General features: G+C 37.8%; 2 protein-coding genes across 2 annotated transcripts; both read right to left on the bottom strand.

The window, feature by feature from the left end:
• Positions 1-829: 829 nt before the first annotated feature.
• LOC112275394 (protein POST-ILLUMINATION CHLOROPHYLL FLUORESCENCE INCREASE, chloroplastic) lies at positions 830-4,180 on the bottom strand. The gene is made up of 8 exons (XM_024505756.3): positions 3,987-4,180; positions 3,144-3,261; positions 2,683-2,767; positions 2,449-2,527; positions 2,232-2,345; positions 1,932-2,044; positions 1,452-1,562; positions 830-1,200 (listed from the first exon to the last, which is right to left on the bottom strand). Exons 1-8 carry the CDS (start codon positions 4,129-4,131, stop codon positions 1,093-1,095), a joined length of 873 nt encoding a protein of 290 aa, XP_024361524.1. The 5' UTR covers positions 4,132-4,180; the 3' UTR covers positions 830-1,092.
• Positions 4,181-7,723: 3,543 nt separating this feature from the next.
• Positions 7,724-15,688, bottom strand: LOC112274877 (ABC transporter A family member 8). Its single transcript, XM_024504708.3, has 19 exons — positions 14,433-15,688; positions 13,760-14,135; positions 13,509-13,588; positions 13,066-13,213; positions 12,773-12,892; positions 12,418-12,542; positions 12,070-12,228; positions 11,689-11,851; positions 11,353-11,478; positions 10,997-11,080; positions 10,704-10,798; positions 10,243-10,575; positions 9,835-10,035; positions 9,581-9,690; positions 9,392-9,476; positions 9,094-9,222; positions 8,782-8,887; positions 8,564-8,652; positions 7,724-8,407 (listed from the first exon to the last, which is right to left on the bottom strand). The coding sequence occupies exons 1-19, from the start codon at positions 14,631-14,633 to the stop codon at positions 8,111-8,113; spliced, it is 3,027 nt and encodes a 1,008-aa protein (XP_024360476.1). The 5' UTR covers positions 14,634-15,688; the 3' UTR covers positions 7,724-8,110.
• Positions 15,689-16,607: the final 919 nt, after the last annotated feature.

The following is a 16,607-nucleotide window of genomic DNA, read 5'->3' as shown; positions in this document are numbered from 1 at the left end:
TTCTACTTAACTAAATCAAGACAAATATGTTTGATAAATATGTACAAAGTTAATTTGAAACATATTATGCAATTAATTTTTATAATAGCTTTGTATTTACTTTGTTGAATTGGTTTTAATCTTATATTCATATTCATACATCCGTAAGAATCATTTCAAGAATATACAAAAAAATTAACATTTTATAGTAAAAATAATCTGACATAGGCAATTATCTTTGGTGGATGAATCTAGATTAAAGTAAAAAAGTTCAAGAATAGAGTGTTGAAATGTGGTGTAGAAATGTGGGAGTGGAGTATTAGATGGCAGAAATAACTCATTGTTAAAACCTTCTAATAATGTTGCTGATGAAAGGAGCAATGCTTTAAAAACTCATCAAACCATCTCTTGATGAAACCTGATGATGTGCTAAAAGTGAACGTCATTACTTCATAAAATTTTGTAGTATCAACTTCCAAGATGAGAGTCAACGTCTTACATCGATGGCATTCTGGCGTCCCACTTCAAGAGCTAATTGAGATCTCACGGTTGCAGATTCCTTCACATATCAAGATCAATCTTTAAAAGAATCGTCTCCGCCGAGAGCTTATTTCCTGCGTACCTTAGACTCAGCCCTAGCGCAACGTGCAACGATCGTAAACTCTTATCAACGTATTGCCAAACTGGTTCAGCATCAGATAAACCTTACTAGTCTGTCCAAAAAAGGAAACAAACAATTTTTCACCGCAGCTGACACGCAACGTTTTTGCTGATGCTGATGAAGAGAGTAACTTACGAAACTCATAGCCTGTAAATGTAAGAATAAAATAAATTGAACACACTCCAAATCTTTTTGGCGAATCTGGTTAATATTCAACTCTATGATCGATCACATTTCATATTTACTCAATTATTGAACCGAACACAGCCTACAGTGGCTACACTACAAACATTCCTTGCAGCAGAAGTGCATTGAATTTCTAGCGCGCAACGGCATATTCCTTAACAGTCATGCAGCGCTATTTTCGGTTTTGGTACCAGCAAAGAACCATAATTTACAAGGTGTAGGCTTCCGATTAAACCATCACTTCCGGAAATGTGAATATATTAGTCCTATAGTTCGAGTGGGCAAGATCCATCATCAACATTTGCCAGTGGATCAAAATATGGTGACTCCGGATCTGTGCAACCAGGTACAATATCCAGATCGCAACGATCCCCCTGCGCAATTAGAACAGTGCACAAATTAGGATTGTAAGGGCAATGCTTTTGGATGGGAAATAGGCGATTTTCTTCATTAAGACAGTTAAAGCTGCACAAGTTACGAGTTCAAGTTATGACTTTTCTAGCACGGGGGCATAACTCGGGCGGTTAGGACTGCTGGGTTAGCCGAGTTTATGTAGATGTTCTGCAGTGAGTTAAGCAAGTCGAAATCAACAATTGTACAGAAAAAAACTGAGGAATCCACATACCCCTTCTTGAATCATTCCAGCAGGGAAGGCGCAACGATCCTGAGTAAAAACAACTTCTGGGTAGATTGCACTGTCACATGCTCCTTCTTTGGCAAGATCCTTCCCAAGCCTCTAAACAAGAAAAATTACTTTCACACGATTAAAATTCACAACACGATTTATTCACCGAACCCTTCCTGATTTTTGTCACAGAACTCGAAATTGTTGAATCCATTTTAATATGTACATAAAATTTGAAGAGTTGCAACCACTCTAAACAGACGTGTCTGGTTCCTGCTGGGACTGCTCATAGTAGAGCCTTACGCAAGCACCTTCACTATCTACTGATTATAATACAGTCTGGCTCAAGACCATGTCTACGCATCGGTACACGTTTAACACATTGAGAGTACAGACCGTGAGTCTTGTATTCATATTCGACAATTCATAAACATTGTCAGGATCAGTGTTTACCACGGTTTTAATCGTCAAGAGCCTCACCTCATTAAAATAACTTTGAGGCAAACCCTTCAGTTTGTCAGGAAGATCCATAATTAAATTGTAAGGGCCGTCCCAATTCGATCCATCCGTGAATGAGAACTCCAAAGACGTTGCTGTATGCATCACCCATGTGTGAGACCTTCGTTTGACTGCCCCTAAACAAAGTTCTAATTTGGCAAGTTCTCACAATTCTGTGAGTTTTTGCTGCCATTTTTCTTCCAGAGCATAATCAACATCACATAATAAACACTACTACTAAAAAATCTATCTTTATAACAGTAAACGAAGCTTCAATCTCACCATGAAGAGGCACATTGATCTTGATAGAGTAGAGTGGTTCGCAGAGGCTTCCTCGTTCTTTTTTGGCCATAACACGGGGCTCACCTCCACACATAATTGGTTGATTGAAGCTTCCTGCAATCCAATGTGAATCATCATTTATGCGTCTACTATAAACCAATCAAAAATAGATGACTAAAAATGTTTCAGAGATATCAGATCAGTTGCGAAGCTCTACCATTAAATGCTATTCCGAAGTTTTCATTGGGTACGAGGTTGCTAGCAGCAGCATTAAAGATGATCGTCAGCAATTGTCCCTGCCGTTCTCAACAATAAGACTCCTTAAAATAGCAATTAATAACTTTGACAAATCACATTTTCATCCCATACGTCCAAAACGTTTTAAGCCACAAGTGGAACCACAACACACACAATGTTCAGGCATCAAAATAAAACTGTTGAGAAGTCTTACAGAAGTTGGAGGTAGGCCTGTTGCCGTTTCCCAATACACCGGATAATAGCCCATCTCGAAATTAGCCCATGACGGCAAACTGTACCTGTTTGAACAAGGTAGCTAAGCGTCAGCAATTCGACAAACACTGCGATCATATGATCATAACATGATATATCCGCCTAACCTTGTATGTGCATACTCTCTGTACTTATTCGAGGAAGTCGTCTTCACTTGAACTAGTTGATTTTCGTGATAGTGGATCTTTACAAGTTCTTACATAACTAGCGTGCTGCAGATCAAGATATAGCATATCTGGCAACAATGAACTATACCGACCAATGAATCAAAACCTTGTGTAGAAAAATTACATGGCCAAAGTTAGCATCATTTACTAACAATGAGATTAATTTCAAAGCTACTTCTCGACATATCGTTAACATGTTCAAACCGCCCTCTCATTCAGAGGGTTAGACACTCACTGTTTTACATCTTTGCCGACAGTTGCGATTGCGAGCACTTTCCCTGCAGTCCGCTTCACTCTCTTCGAAAGCACACCATCGCACTTGGCTGTTAATCGTGATCCATAGAACCGTGATGCTGCATCTCGATTGAATATCGAATTCATAAGTGACCTATTTCTACAAAAATGATATTACAACAGGATTTCTCTCTTGGGAGTCGCAGACACGAGAAGAGCCATACATGCTATCTGGACCCCGTACACATCGGTCATAAGTAGAAGATCAAATTTAGAAATGCAAGTATTGACCACTCTGCTGGAAGCCATAGTGTTCCACGGGTACACATACACCAATCTGGTTCATACAACATGAAAAAAATCGCGTTCCCCAAACCAACACTCTGCATTTGATCGACCAAGGCCTACAACAAACTCCCTATAACCACACGAATTGTACTTCGTCTCAAGAAGAAATTCTCCTTGCGTCACGTACAGTCCTAACAATACACTAACTTCAAGATTATGACGAACTCAACGTCATGTAAGAATTACAGGATTCTTGCAATAAGTGGATACCGCGTCTCTTCACCTTCATATAATCTAGTCGCAAAAGAGCTAAACCAACAAAACGACTACAACAGGCGTCCGCGCATGGATGCAGCCATGGACCGTAAGTCGAGAGAAGTTGGCATTCAAACATTGTCACAGTGTACGAAATACAAAATTTCTAACAATACACCAGTAACTTATTACTTCTCCTATTCGCAACGTAATCAAAGAGTAACGAATTTTCTGCACTCGAAAAAGTTACAATTCAGAACCTAAAGAAACAAAAACAGGAGTGCGACGTCGAGGAAAGCACCTAATGAAGGAGCTGCTTCACCGCAGGCAGAGAGTTGAGCTACCGGTTCACAGCGAGTTGCGGCAGCAGCAGTGGTTCGTAATACAGGCGACGGCGTTGCTGTAGAAGCACAGCATCCGGCGAAGCTCAATGAAGGAATCGCCATGTCCGCAGAGAGTGAGTGTGTGAGTGAGTGTGTCGATCTCGGAGGTGGAAATTCTGCAACTGCGAAGGTGATGAGACAATTTTGAAACTCATTCAGCCAAGCTCTCCACGGAGCGGTGACGAGATATTAACCTGCCCGCGGGTAGGGATATTCCGCGGCCCCCACGATTGGACCGTGCATTCATGCAGCCCGCGGGCATGCTTTGAAGATTTGAGGGATGCTGCAGGGAGAGCATTGGTCTTCGTTAACTTTTTCGTGAGAGATATTTTTGTTACGCGTTCCCTCTGCTGATGACGGTAAAACAGTTTGAGAGGAACTTCGCGAGAAAGAAGAGAAAAGAAAAGAAAAAGTTTAAAAAGTAAAGCTGAACTGAACAAAGAATAAGTTTATTGTGCCTTGTTATTTTCGGAATAACAAGACTATTACGTAAACGAAGTCTAATTACAATTTGTATTTGTATGGATTATTTCAAATATGGAAAAGTATAGTCTTAAAATAAAGCTGTAGTCAACTTCAATAGTATTATACTTTAAAAACTTCATGAGTATATAAAGAGTATATAACTTGCTTATGAAGACTTTAAACTTTTTTCCGTTTTATGTATATATATATATATATATATCTATTGTATATAATTTTAAATTTCAAATTTTAAATTTTCCATTTTATATATATATATATATATATATATATATATATATATATCTATATTATTCTTAGTACAATGTATTTTTTTATTTTTAATTTAAAATTATCTATACCAAATAGTAGTAGCTTTAGATAATATCTGCCTTTTTTTAACCTTAGCTTAACATTTTTTAATAAAAAATTTATTATAATTTATTATAATTTAATTATTTAAAATATTTTATATTTTAGAATTATTTCTCTTTTAAGCTGTAAATTATTACAATTTTTTTCTATTTCTATTAGATATTTATTTTAACTTTTTATTTTTGAATAATTATTCTAAATTGTAGTAAATCTCAACATATAAGTGTAACAAATAAATTAAATTAAATATATTTTTCTACTAAATTATAAAAAGGCTTCACATTATTTTTACTACTTATTTGGTATTACAATAAAGTGACTATATTTTTTATAATTAAGAAAAAAATCAAATTTTTATAATCTTTTTTATTTTTATTTTTTAAACTTCACTAATATTATTATTTGTATTCATGTTAATACAATTATTTTGTAAAAATAAAAATTATATTTTAAGAATTCATGTTAATACAATTATTTGATTATATTGTAAGAATCATATAATCAAATAATTTTCTCTAAAATTTTGGAGATAATTAATAAAGTTGTCAAATAATATTTTATTATTATTCTTATTATTCATTTATTTTTTAGGTTTTTATAATTGTTAAGAAATACATTGATATAGTCTAAATTTTCTAAATTATAATAAGATTTATTTTTTGGTATATACATCACTTAAATACAAGCTATAGTAAATATCATTGCTATCGTAGTTCTAAATTTTATTTTTTAGCACAAATTTACTCTTATAAATACCTTAACTATCTTTATGTTATATTTTTATTTTTACATAAGTTTTCTTGTATTCTTGCATAAAGTGTTACAAATTATTTTCATTTTTTTGAGTAGTGATATAGTTTGCGAATTTTTCATTTTTTATCAAAAGTATTATGTATCTAATTACTAAATTAAAAATATACTCATTACCAATAATTTCAATAGAAAGTTACATCTAAAGTAATCAAAATTCTTTAAATATTTTTTTTAAATTCTAAAAACTACATATTTTTTATAATATTTTTTACATAAGTGTTCAATATATTTTTAAAGGAATTAAAAAGAATTATTAAAATAATTGAAATACTAATAGAAACATATTGTAATTTTTTAAAAATAATTAGAGATAATTTTTTATTTTGGCCAAAATTTCTATTAGAATTAAAATAAATTATATTGAAGGTTAATTTTTTAAAAAAAATTATATATCTTTAGCTAAATTTAAGCTTTTCTACATCATGTTTTTTTATCTCTATAAAATATCTAAATATAAATAAAAAAAAATTAAAATATTTATCATAATATAATTGTTGAATTTTTTAAAAAATATACTTTAGTAATAAATTATTTTAAAATATGAAATAGTTATGCAAGATGTCATATTTGATTCAATGCTTGTAATATTCTAAATAGATAATATGTTTATCAACATAAATTTTGGACATTAGATTATGCATTTTTTAATTGGTTATGAATCCATTCTTTAGTTTATAAAGAATTTTTTATCTTTACTTACTAAATACAGCTTAATAGCAAAGAATCTACATGTGCTTTATTATTTGATATGTTATATGATTTTTATGTACTCTACATTAAAAAAAAAAAAAAATACTATTTTTATTTTTTATTTTAAAATATTTTAGATTTAAAAAAAATCAAATCTTAAAATTCCGGCTTAAATAATTTTTGATAAAATATGATAGCAATCTATAAAATTGATTAATTGAATTAAGTAGGTTATAATATTCTAGGTAATATAAAAGATATAAATAATTATTAATTAATATTCTAAATAAAAAATAAATTAATTAATTAACTTTCATCAAAATTCTTAGAAGTTGATTTGGAATATTTGTGCTAGGAACTTTAAATATAGATTTAAAACTATAAAATAAATATAGAATATATAATCTTAGCAATTTCTATATACACTATTGAACTTGAGTTACTAAAACTTAAGAGTTTAATCTTTTGATGAAGCAATTCTTAGTCTAAATTAATACATTGAATCATAAAAAGAAAAAATTGTATTATAATGCTAATTGAAATCAAATAGCAATCTATACAGATATTATTCATCAAAACATCAAAATAATAGTAATAATGATAATAAATAAAAAATATAAAACATAAAACCAAATTTTGGGTCTAAAGTATAAAAAAAGCAGAGGGCAAAAATAATAATAGTCTTCAGAAAAATTTGAGAATTTTCTTACATTTAAATAGTTGTAAGCATGTGTGCTTGTGTGTGTATATAATAATAATAATAATAATAATAATAAACACTTTAAAATTAGAAAATATTTTTAATAAATCATGTAAAAGATTTTTTTTTATTAATTTCAAGAACAGAAAAGAGATTAATTTGAATCATGTATACAATACTAAGTCACAAGCACCTTACTTATGTTTTAACACTTCTAAAAGCCAAGTTAAAATTGTTAAGTATCTCAACTTTTTCAAAGTGAAAGTGATGTGCTGTGTTGACGAGACAACAAATTCATAAACTAAAGCATGTCCGCAAATTTCCAGTGTTTGCAGAAAGAGCAGCTTTCATTTCTGTGTCTCCATTTCGCTGTATTCATCTATAATTTCATATATATATATATATATATATATACACATACATGAACAAAAGAAGAAGATGGGATGACTTGCACCAGGAGTTCAGAATTGCATGAGATATCTGATAACTGGATAGACTCCACAGAACGAGAGAATGCATAACCCACATATGCTTAACAAGGCTGCATATAATGACACTAAAACCTAGACTGCAAACACACACACACACACACACAGTGTATATGAACGACACAAGTAAACAAAACTGAATATGCATAATGCACACCCACTGATCTTCTGATCTGATTCAGCCATTCCGTTACGTGGTTACATGAATGCAGTCAACCGTGGTCCATTACTCAGACAGCGAGATCGATGGGGATCAGTCAATGCACCGACACAATGCAACAGGCGTAGTTCACAATGCTGATATTGGATGAAGCAAGGTGCAGACTTGCAGGGCGTGTTTTACTACCCAAAAGAAAGAATCGATACAAAAAGCTGTAGCTGCAAACTGTATGTGGGTTGTATTGTACAGATAACTGAGCAATTGAACATGAACTCAGGAATTGGAGTGGAATGCAATATGGTCATGTACAGTCCTACAAACACCGTTTGGGTTGTAGCACTCTTGATGTGGAAATTATTGAAGCTGCATTCCACCACTTTGTCGAGCCACCTTGATAAAAACATCTTCCAAGGTAATGTCGGCTAGACCCCACGCTCGAATATGCAAGCGGTTCTTCGCTTTTTCGATAGCAGAGAAAACGGATGCAATTCTCACGTCCGTCTTCGGTAGCTCGAACTTTTGGGTGCCGGAGATGCCATAAATCTGATGGGCGTTGGGGGATAGAGACTTTGCCAATGCTACCACCTCAGCTTCCTCCTCTGGGGGTGTTGTAATTGTCAGGACATAAAGGCATCCGTACCTGGCAGTAAGCTGTACATGGAACGATTTGCTTCTGTGAGCTTCAATTTGGGGATTACTTCTGCATTAGCCAGCTGAATATATATATATATATATATATATATATATATTTGACTGCAGCTACAATATATTATTCAGAAAAATTTGAGCAGAAAAGAAAATGATCACCTCTTTAGCATTGCCTATACATTGCAGCTCGCCGTTTACAAAAATCCCAAGCCGGTCGCACAAAGCTTCTGCCTCCTCCATGGAATGGGCTGCAGTCGTGTCATTGTAATGTCAACCACCCCACGACTCAATCAATACTGATAATGATAATCGTGGTTGAGACCATCAGGAAATAACAGAATCTGATTGAAGAATGACATTGGACAGAGCTGGTTTACTTGTGAGGATGATGGCACGGTCTTGCTTGGACTGCTTCACCACGTTCCAGAGGTTATTCCGAGACTCTGGATCCAGGCCAGTGCTGGGCTCGTCCATATACACCACCTACAAGTTGCACAGCAGATGTATGAGGTTGATGTATTATTTCTAAATGCGCTAGAGATTGTGGACTCGACGGTTTACATTCAGATTTTCCGAAGACTCCTTTTCAATAGTCATTTTAGACATCGTATGTAATATAACTCTGTGTATGCAGTGAATACACATACAATCCAGGTCTGAATTTTGAAGCTGGCAGAGTATGTGCTTACTTTTGGATTCCCAATGAGAGAGATGGCAACACTCAGCCTCCTCTTCATCCCACCAGAATACATCCGACACTGTTTATCACCCACTCCCTTGTCGAAAAGATTAACACTCTTGAGTGATTTTTCAACAGCCTGCACATGGCAAACCAACAGATATACACCGTTCTCAAAGCCTGTAAAATAACACTCAGGAAAATCCCCAGGAGATTGGAGGAATTCAATCTGCGAACATCCCAAACACTGCCGAAGCATCCACTGGAAGAGAATTACGAAGTTCGAAACAAGAAATAAGTTTACTTACATCAGTGAGTTCTCTCCCTTTCAAGTTCTTCAGTCGACCGTAAAACAGAAGATGCTCCCGACCGGTTAAATATCCCCAAAGCAAACTGCACAGAATGAATTGATTAAGAATTCGTAATCGGCGCTTTTCCATCACTGTAAAATCAAGGCTTCCACGAGATTAAAAGATAGGGAAGTGGAAGAGACTTACTCATGTTGGGGGCAAACGCCCATGCAAGAGTAGATGCGATCCATATCTGTGACAATGTCCATCCCATGTATGTAAGCAGTGCCATCGGTTGGCTTCAGAAATCCGATCATCTGCAACCACACCACATGGTTTTTAAAATTCCTACACAACGAAACAGATTCGTGCATCATATCTCTCGCCTATGACACGGTTAATCATTTGAAGCATAGAATGTGGACGACTGAAGATATTTGAATGAGTGGTGATGGGCATACCATGTTAATAGAGCTCGTTTTTCCTGCTCCATTTGGCCCAAGGATTCCAAAGCATTCACCCCGCGGAACTGCTAAAGAGAATCCCCGCACAGCATACTTGGGTGGGTTACCATCTCTGGCAGGATACACCCTCTGCAGATTGTCGCAAACTATTGGGTACTTCTTGCAGGGGTTGGCAGCCAAATCCTTAGCCAGTTCGTTCTGTCGCATATGCCAAGCAAATGAGGTTTTAGGTTTAATGAGCTTCCTGAGATAGTTGAAACAACCTGGAATGAACTCTATCCGATAACTAAGAAATATTCATGCTCTGTGCTTCTAATTGCAAAAGGTTCGAAGCTTCCAGTTACTCAAGAATTTTAGGTCTGGGGTTTCTCTGTGAACGTGATGCGAAAAGGAGATGAGCCTAACCTCTCTGGCAACATCTGGTCGTTCAGAAACTAGCTTGTCTTCAGAGCTCATGTGCACCACAGCACTTGAGCTGCCAGAGAAGTTGCGAGAGAATTTGCGGAAGCTTGTGAGGTTGGAGCTTGAACTGATAGCAAGTTTATTTTTGTTACCTTTGCGTCTGAAGTTCAAGAAGAATAGGGGATGCTTACTTATTCCGCTCGCAGACGCTACTACCCCATCCAAGTAGAAGTTGAGGAGCATAAAGACGAACCACTGAATGAGCAAGATGAGCATGACAGTTCGCAATCCGTTATTCTCATCCTTGAGATTGCTCCACTGCATCCCCTTCGAATTCTGCACTCAACCCGAGACAAACATAAGCTACAGTTCGCAAACCATGCAGCCTCGAAGCAACAGTGCGTCAACAGCTGAAACTTTGAAGCGAGCAAATAGTCCTCTGAGATCGCTGGTTCGGGTGATACCATATGAATTGCTAGGATTGAATACTCTACAAACTCGTAGACACCACGGTACGTTGCAAAAGCAGGAATGAGCTGCAATCCGGTGACTATTTTTCCTGCCAGAACCAGAACGAAAGGATGCCTGCTTTCAGTGATTCATCTCTTCTGATCAACTCTTCCACCGCAAATGGACAGAAGACTTCCAACACAACCGTAATCACCTTTTATAGATCCAATTCATAAGATATTCTTAGAGCATAAAAGATCAGTTTGAGAGCTAAATTGTGAACGGAACTAGAGATGTGGAAACTTACTGTCGGTGGCTGGGTTCACAATGAAATTCTTGAAGATGAAAGCCCCTAGTAGTCCAGCTCCAAACACGTATAAATATCCAAAGGCTGCCATAAGAGCGAGCAGGTTACCGTCACCACATGATAAGATTCAGGAGTCTGTACCTCTCTAGTCTTTAATTACGTAATGCGTCTGACCGGCGTAATCAACAGACGTGAGAACTGCTGTTCAACAACCATTCAGTAAAATAGTGAAATGAAATCACTGGTATTGAACAGCGGCAACTAATTGTTCAAGAAGATGCAACTCATGTTCTTGAAACATTATGAGCCTGTCAAGCAACTTCAAAATGAGATAAAAGATTGATAGACAAACTGACCTGTCGCGGTTCGGACATTCCGAAAAAAATTGGACGCGACGAAACCAAGCGAAATAATCATGTTAATGTAAAGGAAGTAGAACACAGCTTGTAAACTGTACGAATTTTTCGTGACGAAAGAAAGCTCTGCAAAAAAACGTAGTGGGGTCCATTTCAGGCGAACAAGATGTGTTGGTAGTCGCGTTTGACAAAAAATAACATATACATATCTTCATATTCCGATACAGGGTAGTTTTTTGAGCTCTTAAGGTCACCGGTCAAAGATCGATACGAGAAACAATTAGGGCATTGTGTTGAGAAACAAATGAGATGACATGCAGAAGAGGAATGACTTACTGACAAGGGAGCTGAATACGATGAAGCTGATCATATAAAGACAGAACAGAACTACATAATACAAGTAGGTGATGACCCAGTAAGCTGTATCGCCGAGGCCATGCATCTTCATCATCATCCGAACATTATACTGCTTCTCGTATACTATAGCGGTGAGCACCACCTGATGCACCAAGCATATTGGGATTTACTAACAGCCTCGATTGGTTTATCAGAATATGGTTCACTACTCCGACGTGCGGAACACAACTTCTGGTTAACAGAGATCTTGCACCTGGGAATAGAATGTTCCGAAACAAAGATGGACTAACGAAGTAGGAGAGTGAATAAGAAATTTAGATGGAAGCGGTAAATGTCAAAGGGCGTGTGATGTTTGCTCACGGGAAACAAGAGGCCCAATATCCACATGTAGAAAAGTGGCCCGATGATCAGCGAAAAGTTTAGGCTCAAATGCTTGGCCCCTTTCGGCATGTCTTTCACGAACAGTAATGGAAGTTCAGCCGTTGGCCCCAACTTGAGCCGCAAAAATGCTTGTGATGCCTAAGAATTTCACAGCAGACGGGATCAGGCGCAATTTGTTCAACTCCAAATGCATGACAAATCGTAATTCGAACTTTTCGAAAACAGATATAGACATAAAACAGAAAAATGCCTTACAATTCATGAATTAAGGTCACAGGTCTGCCGATTTCACAGCACTGAATTGGCATGATTGAGAAGAAGTCTCACCATGTTCACAGAGCGAGATACACGAATGAGTGAAGAAGGGCGAAAGCCAGTTCGGTTTGCTAAAGTTTCATTGTACCATACCATCACATCAAACCTCTCCGTAGTCGTATTCCTGAAATCATAAGCTGCAGCCACAACACAGATAACCCAAAAACGCCTCTTAGCTCCAAGCAAGCTCTGTAATTGCAGATTCTTATCGGTTGCTAACAATCGAAGCTAGTGATGATCACTCCCTCATACAGCCACTTAGAATGTTGCAATTCAACTTTGAAAAGCAGCATTGCCGAGCAGACTACGAAATAGGGTTAAAACGTTAGAAAGAACTCTAGGACCGAGTTCAGCAAGGTAAAATTACCAACTGGAACTTCGTTGATCTCCTTTCGTTTGTTGCCACGTACGTAGCCTGCATAGAGCATTTCGTTCACCGAGGAAGCATTGGCACGCCACAAAGACCTTGATACCAAGCATTTAAAATCTGCATGTATAAGTCTTTCAGCACAAGTTTGCCAAGGAGAAGCAGAACAAACAAAACGCCACTACACATTGACATCTTTGCAGACTAAGGAAATCCCTCTGGAACTTCACAGAAATCTAAGGACATCGCAGAGACAATTATAGTGGAGCTCAAAAACAAAAGTGAGTGTTTACCTCGATTGATCTTAAATCCTTGAGTGGTGGTAGTGAAAGAGAAGTTGTCCGTCGAGTTCTCACAATTGGATCGAAGAATGTAGATAGGTGTGGGATAAGTGAATGCAGATTCGAAGAGAAGGGATCCGACCGGAGTGGCATCTGTTCCCTGCCAAGAATTTGATCAACAATTTCAAATACTGTTCGTAAATGTAGGGAAGAAAATGCATTGCCTCCTAATTCTGTAACCTCTCCAAAAGGAAACTCACATCCCCTGGGTACAGATTGTGGAGGCAATATTCTAGAACATTTGCAACGGGTGTTAAAATCCATGACAGCCGCCGAAAATCACGCATCCTTGATCCATGCACATAGTAGAGTAGAATGAGCATACATTCTACTAGCACAGAATATTCAGAATATCATTAAAAAAATTTAAAAAGGATTAGTCGGAGAAGTTGTACCGGTACTACAGCAGAGAGGGAGTACGTCTTTTGGTCAAAGGGATCCACTGTGCCAGTACCTAAAAGTCCTTCCGCCATCGCTGCAACCAAAATTGGCTTAAGACAATCAACATCAAGAATTCAGGACAACGCAACTAGATGCAGTCAACAACGTCCGTTCATGAATCAAAACAGACACCACCTGATCTGTAACTGTGCGACAGTCTGATTCACTGAGGAACGTGAGAATCAAAATTTGTGCGAGTTATTACCATCAGCTGTAGTTTTATTAGTTCCAGTGTAGGGGATTGTCACTGCACAAGTACCAGCCGCTCTACAGTTCACATCCTGTGTCAAATCTGGGTAATAGGAGCTTTTAGTGGCCCTGAACTGCGGTCTAGGAACCTGTAGCATGGCGGGCCATGGATGTGGTTTATCGATTCCACAAAACGGAGCTTCATCGGGGGCGGAGTATTGGATTCCGCACTTCCTGGTTGTGCCAACGCCGTTGGAATTGGGCACATCTTTACAGCCACACTTGAAGCGATCGCGGATGGAGGTGTTGATGACTGCTTGCATCACGACGAGAGTGATGCAGAGGGCAACTGGAAAGATTATAAGGCAGCAATTTGTTTTCCAGTTCCGTTTCTGCAAAGCACAAATCGGATCAAACTCTCCTCACAGCTCTTTTCAAGAATGGATCACCTTGATAACTTCGCTAGACATGCATGTGCGATCATTCTAGAATCAAGGTTGAGAAAATATTCAAGGTCTCCGTTACTACTTGGAAATCCACTTGAAAGCCATATTGAACTCTGGCCTTTCTTAAAATAAAAATTCAAATGTAGGTCCTAAGAGTAGCCCTTCAGTCAAGATCTTTGGCATAGACAAGTGCAATGGACATGAGAATGAACACTTCGACGTTGGAACCTCGAAAACAATTACCTGATATGTAAGATTTTTGCGGAACAGGGCATCCGCTTGAGTTCTACAGGAAGTACGTAGCTGAGACTCATCTGTTAGTCTGCCCTTTTCCGGGTCCACAAAAGAGGAGTCCATTACAACTGGTCGACTGTTTCCTGCGCTCTCTCTCGCTACGAAAATATTAAACCTTACTCCACGTCCGGTGATCACCTGTATGAGCATTCGACTAAAACTGCAAAACTTCAATGTACAAGTTGACCATCCGCAGTGTGATCAAAGAATTACTCTCCCTACTCCCTCTGACCCCTGCTATGAACCTCTGATACAATGACAAGTTGTAAAACTCCGGCCACGAAGTGTCGGACAACATTCCGAAGCTTAAAAACGTCCGAACTTCTTCACGAAATATGCTCAAGCAATCCTCTCGACTTATTCCGCGTCTGTGTCGACTTCCTAGATCCCAACCCCCTTGAACGTTCCCAAAAGTCTAGTAATTTTGCCGCACACACATCTCATAAACTCTGGGATCTGTCAAGTCCTAAATACTGCCAAGTGTCGGCCAGCCCTGTGAAATCTCCGCATCCCTGTGCAACCTCCGGAGCCGGATCTAAACGTCAAAGCATACAAGGACTTGAGGGATTCCCCAGATTCCGCACGGTTACGGAATTGAATCCACAACAAGGCATAGGTCCACACACCGCATGGTGCGACTTTGCATCAATTCGTGTAACAGCCAACAGAGGTGTGCGTGTCAACAACCAACGGACAACGAAAAGGCAGCAGCAGCAGTAGTAGTAGTAGTAGTGTCTGCAAATGCCATTGGGGCGTAAAGCACCTACAGCCGTACACTGTTCATTCACAATTGAGCGCTAGCCCGAATTAGATTGATTTTCCCTTTGGAGACACCTATGAGGCAACATCCACGAGGAAAGCAACTAACTAAGCAAAGCAAACAACCTGGTCCAGTTCCACCCAGGTCCCCGATGTGAAAATAAGGTACAGTATTTCCTCGCCGTCTGAGTTTAGAACACCCCCAATCCTTCAGGCCACGTTTCCCAGTCCCTACCATCAATTCTCGACCGTCCAGTAGTCGGGTACAGTACAAGAGCAGGATGGCAGTCGACGTTCTCTCGAGTCAAAAGGGTATAAAGTTAGAAATCACTCCAACAAGACAAAACCAGGCACATCGGGGCCGTGAACAGTGACGGGGAGGGAGAGTGAAGGCACACATTGAAGCTGGTCTGATCTCGGACCAGTGCCGAATATAGCCCATCGGTGGATCGGCTGGACTGATTGCAACATGGTCGCGAAGGGGCGTGCAGGATCTGTCAAAAACAAAACGTGCCACACAAAAACTGCGAACCCAAATTTCGCCTGCAGTCACGGTTCCCGGTTCAGGTGTCGGTACCGATTGCGCTGTGCTTCGACGAACGACCCACGAGACCAGTGTAAGTTGCAACTCCATCGTGAGGGCGACGCTGGTATCGCAACGGGGATTTGTCCCCATAGCCATGATTCCAGCTTGTCCGACGCACAGGACAAGAAGTTGGAAGAGATCCAGATAAATGGAAGGCGGACCATGGGGAGGAATTGGTCATCATAGTTCGACAGAGTATGCCAATAAATCCTTGTCTTTTAGTTTGAATAGTTGTCGTATTAACGTATGTATATATATATATATATATATTACATACTGGGGGTGTACATAATGGGTTGATATTTTGAAGTATTATTTTGTTAGTTTGATACAATTGTTTGTGATTTCAAGGTTCATTTGAAGTTGTAATGTGAACAAGAAACAATGTTTTGATGAGAAAATACCATGTTTGTGGAATAGACTTAGAAGAAAGGTGACTTTTTCTGCTATAATTTTATTAGTAACAAATATTTCTCACCTAACTCGGGTTATTAAGTTGTTTTGTGAAACTGTAGAATTTGACAAATTTTCATGCCAAGTCTTGAGTTTAATCTGTTTTTGGTTTAACATAATTTGTTCCATTTGTTGAAAATTGTTTTGCAGTTATTTGGTTTTTTCTCCATTTTGTTGTAAGTGATTTTTTACAAGTGGCTATATTTTGAAAAGTTAGACCAAAAGTGGTTTTTTAATTCTTTGGTCATTCTATATCTTATTGAGAAAAAAAAATGTATTTTTTTAAAGTCTAAATAATTTGTAAATAAATCTCACTAGGAAAATAT

This window comes from Physcomitrium patens, chromosome 22 (assembly GCF_059467195.1).
Source record: "Physcomitrium patens ecotype Gransden chromosome 22, ASM5946719v1, whole genome shotgun sequence".
NCBI classification, from domain to species: domain Eukaryota; kingdom Viridiplantae; phylum Streptophyta; class Bryopsida; order Funariales; family Funariaceae; genus Physcomitrium; species Physcomitrium patens.
Note: the sequence above shows the minus strand (reverse complement) of the source record. Positions and strands in the feature narration are given on the sequence as shown.

Coding starts and splice junctions, on each gene's coding strand:
- LOC112275394 (XM_024505756.3), bottom strand. CDS start 4,131: ATGGCGATTCCTTCATTGAGCTTCGCCGGATGCTGTGCTTCTACAGCA. Junction 3,262..3,986: donor TGAAGCAGCTCCTTCATTAG/GTGCTTTCCTCG, acceptor ATCGAGATGCAG/CATCACGGTTCTATGGATCA. Junction 1,563..1,931: donor CTCAAAGTTATTTTAATGAG/GTGAGGCTCTTG, acceptor TTTCTTGTTTAG/AGGCTTGGGAAGGATCTTGC.
- LOC112274877 (XM_024504708.3), bottom strand. CDS start 14,633: ATGCTCATACAGGTGATCACCGGACGTGGAGTAAGGTTTAATATTTTC. Junction 12,893..13,065: donor AGGATTTAAGATCAATCGAG/GTAAACACTCAC, acceptor TTATACATGCAG/ATTTTAAATGCTTGGTATCA. Junction 10,036..10,242: donor GACCAGATGTTGCCAGAGAG/GTTAGGCTCATC, acceptor CATATGCGACAG/AACGAACTGGCTAAGGATTT.